The 4,123-nt window shown below is 41.8% G+C and overlaps 1 protein-coding gene across 1 annotated transcript; it reads left to right on the forward strand.

Moving 5' to 3' along the window:
- Nucleotides 1–834: 834 nt before the first annotated feature.
- On the forward strand, nt 835–3,699 carry LOC308153215 (myeloid-associated differentiation marker-like; the record flags this gene model as incomplete). The annotated part of the gene is made up of 2 exons (XM_080526301.1): nt 835–1,098; nt 3,100–3,699. 2 exons carry the CDS (start codon nt 835–837, stop codon nt 3,697–3,699), a joined length of 864 nt encoding a protein of 287 aa, XP_080382427.1.
- Between the last annotated feature and the right edge of the window lie 424 nt (nt 3,700–4,123).

The following is a 4,123-nucleotide window of genomic DNA, read 5'->3' on the forward strand; positions in this document are numbered from 1 at the left end:
ACACTTTATTTATATAGCACAAGTCATGGATTGAATATTTGGAATATTTGGAATATTTCGGTTCAAGAGCCACAACCTTTTGTACAACATTTTAACATAAAGTAAACATTTTAAAGCATAGATGTGGTAAATAAAATATTGTTAGGGAACCGTAATTCATTTTTTAGGCTCTCTTATTTGGCAGCATCTTTTTTAGTCATTTAATACAGTCTTGATCAATGATGTTAACCAACTGGTTTCACGTCTCAAAGGTCAAAATGGTGGCGTTGTCCCGCAGCCTATTCAGATAAGAGATTAGCCGTACTGCCATACGGCGCTCTGAGTGCCTTATGCCACGACATGACTGATGGTACACAAAACTACAATGGCAATGGTACACAAACCTTTGGTATGGTACACACACCCTTTTCATAAATATACCACGCTGGGGCATCTGGGGTTGCATGCACACCCACACGTACACCTACATCCACTCAAGGAAGGTCTCATATAGTAGTCGAGGGAGCGGCCAGTGGCGGTTCAGAGCTGAGAGGTGAGTACCTCACACCTCATTGGAACACTGAGACCAGGGTAGGAGAGGCGAGCGAAAAGAAACAGGACCATAACAGAGACACTGGAGGAAGTTACAGAATCCAAAAGGGATCGAAGAATCAAAGAGATATAGAGGATAACAAATTGTAGAAGATAATACTTTTTAACAAGATTTTTCTATTTTTGCAAGATAGAAACCAAATAGAGAGCTTTTGGAGGAGGTGATAGGTGACCTGTAATTGGTGCAGAGAGCAGAGAGTTAACACCTGTTCTGGCGGCCACCCATATCTGACAGAACTAGCCATGGCTATACTGGACACACGGAACCTGACGGTACCCATCGTCGTGGTCCGCGTCCTGGAGGTGATCTTCACCTGTATCTCCTTCAGCCTGGTGGCGTCCATAGGCCCTTTCGTCCAATCCGAGTGGATATGGTGCATGTTCGTCTGGTGCCTCGGCTGCCTGGTCACCATCATCTTCCTGGTCATGGAGCTCAGCGGCCTCAGCGCCAAGGTGTCCTTCTGGGACAAGCTCAGCAAGGGGTTCCCTTTCTTCATCTGCGTCAAGGTCTGGACCACTTTTTTCTGCATTATTTTTTACATTTTCTACATTTTCTGCATTATTATTATTATTATTATTATTATTATTAATGATTCTATATAATCTATATAATGATTAAAGCACTTTGAGCTGCAACGTTTGCAGGAAAAGCGCTATACAAATAAAGTTATTATTATTATTATTATTAATCCTTTATTTAACCAGGGTAGTCATATTGAGACAGTAGCCTCTTTTTCAAAGGAGCCCTAGCCAAGAAAAGCAGCACTTAGTTTAAAAAAAGACACCACATACAGTATAAAAACATACAATATACAACATAAAATAACAACAAACAAGAAGCAACAGAAGCAGTGAGCACACAGGCTATAAAAAATAACCATTAAAGCAGATGCTTCTATCCAAAGAGACTTACAACAACAAGTACATTAAAGTAAGTGAATCATCTAAGCATCGGTCATCATAAGAAGGGAAGGAAAAACATCTATGGTAACCTATCTGTAAAACTAAGGTCCAAACTGGTCCGACTGATACAGACTGCATGGAAGATCATAGGGGTGAAAGACCACTCATCCCTGCAGTCTATTTTTGAACAGGCTACTCTCAGACAGGCTAGTAGAATTCTCATGAATCCCTCCCATGTCCTACATGCAGAGTATGAACTGCTGCCCTCTGGGAGGAGGTTCAGAGTCCCCCGCGCTAGATTAAATAGATTTAAAAATTATTTTATTCCCGTTTCTGTTAAACTTTTAAACTGCACCAGATGAATGTAACTTATCTTGCTTATCATTTTATTCCCACTCTTGTTTTAATCAGGGCCGCCTTCTGTTTGTGTGCTAATATCCTGTATTGTCTGTTGCTCTTTGTTGGCTGCTGTGGGGTGTAAGCCCAATACAAATTTCCCAGTGATGGGACAATAAAGTGACTCTTGACTTATGCTAGGTGCCCTTGGCAGTTACAATGCTAGAACAAGGAAGGATAGCTTTATTTTCTATTATTATTATTATTATTATTATTAATAATAATAACAGTAGAGGCACTGTATAGAGGGGTAGTGGGGGGTGAAGAGGTCTTTAGGAGGGAGAGTCAAAATGGAGCCTGAAGAGATGGAGGTCTTCAGTCTACAGTGGAAGACAGAACTATTATCTGTTCTAGTTAAGAGATAAGATGGTGTTGATGTATCCATTGTGAATTGAATCCTCTCACTTGTCACAGTTCTTTCTTGTACGTATATATCTTTTCATGCGTTGATCTCTATGAATGATTTACTTGAGAATTTCTTCTCAATTATGGATTTACATAATATGTTGAAATCAATGGGAAGCTATGTTTTACAAGCTTAAACTATGTCATTAAAAGATACGTGTGTTGCACTATTATACAGTATTGTATTACCACTACCAAATACGTACTAACTTACCAAATCATAGTTGGATATGTTCTTTCACTACCTGACACTGATCACTGTATGCAAACTGTATGCAAACTGTATGCAAACAAACAACCACTACCAAATACGTACTAACTTACCAAATCATAGTTGGATGTGTTCTTTCCTTGCCTGACACTGATCACTTTATGCAAACAATATTAAATGAAAGACGAATATTTGATAGTTATACATATCAACCCATGGATTAACATGCACAGTAAATTAAGTAGCAAGCTGCTGAACTGAAATGCAGGGACACTGTTCAGTGGTTTGCTTACCAGTATGGGGGCCTTTCGCATTTAGTAGCTGTCCTGTAGCATTCTATTTTAACCAACACTTCTAGAAATGTATATGTTACGGTACATGTGGGAAAACTAGGGTTAGGGTTAGGTGCTACGTCGACTTGGTACATGCTGGCATGTCTAACCCTAATCCTAATCCTAACCATACCCCTAAAGCATACCCCTAACCCTAACCCTAGTTTTCCCACATGTACCGTATTCCCACATGTACCGTAACATATATAATATAAAAGTATCAGTGTTGATCTTAATTACTTCTTTTTCTGTCTCCCCAAGCTGCTGACTAACTCCATCATCTACCCCGTCTACTACGTGGTCTCCAGCGCCAACCAGAAGGGGGTCGCCGCCTCTGTCACTTCCTGGGTGGCCTTCCTCCTATACGCCGCCGAGGTGTTCCTGGTCTACTCCAGGCCCGTGGGGCCTAGCTTCCTCTCCTCCCTCCCCGAGCTCCTCATGGGCGTGGAGTCCACCGTCTCCTGCGTGATCTTCATCAGCCTCATACCCGACCAGTACCAAAGGTACGGCGGCTTGAAGTGGTGCGTGGCGGTCTACGCGATCTGCTTCGCCTTGCCCACCATCACCTACATCATCTTCAAGAGACGTAAGAAGACGCAACAAGTCCCGGCCCATAAGTTCCGGGTGCTCAGCCGCGCAGCGATGGTGATCATGTACATGACGGCCATGGTGATATGGCCGTTCTACAGCTTCATGGACAACCCCAAGCCTGCGAACTGTGGAGAATGCTACTGGAACAAACTGGTGGTGGTGTCGGTCATGACGGGCATCAACCTGGTGCTCCAGATCACAGGTTTGGTCTTCGCTATGAGGCCGGACGATAGTAGTCCTGAGCCAGAAACTGAAAACGTAGACTTCTAGAGGCGTCTGAATGGAAGACTGAGCTTTTTAGACTGCTTATGTTTTATTGTTCATACCTCCACCTAATCTTGCACAGTTAAGTCAGATTTGACATATTATGACAAATGAGAGATAACATATAATCTTAATAATAATAATAATAATAATAATAATAACCGTTATTTGTATAGCACTTTTCATGCAAACGTTGCAGCTCAAAGTGCTTTAATCTCCATTTAATCATTTAGTCATTGAAAGGTGTGGTATATTTTGACACACACACACACACACACACACACACACACACACACACACGAACTGTATATAATGTATAACACCTGTAGAAGTTGTCTTTTGCACACACGTTCATGCCTGTGGGGGTCACACCTTGTCTCATTCCTAAAGGGGGTTGTATGATCCCTTTGTCTTAAAGCCACATTGTCCC

The sequence above is a fragment of the Nansenia antarctica genome, assembly GCF_963989245.1.
Source record: "Nansenia antarctica genome assembly, chromosome: 3".
Classification (NCBI taxonomy): Eukaryota; Metazoa; Chordata; class Actinopteri; order Argentiniformes; family Microstomatidae; genus Nansenia; species Nansenia antarctica.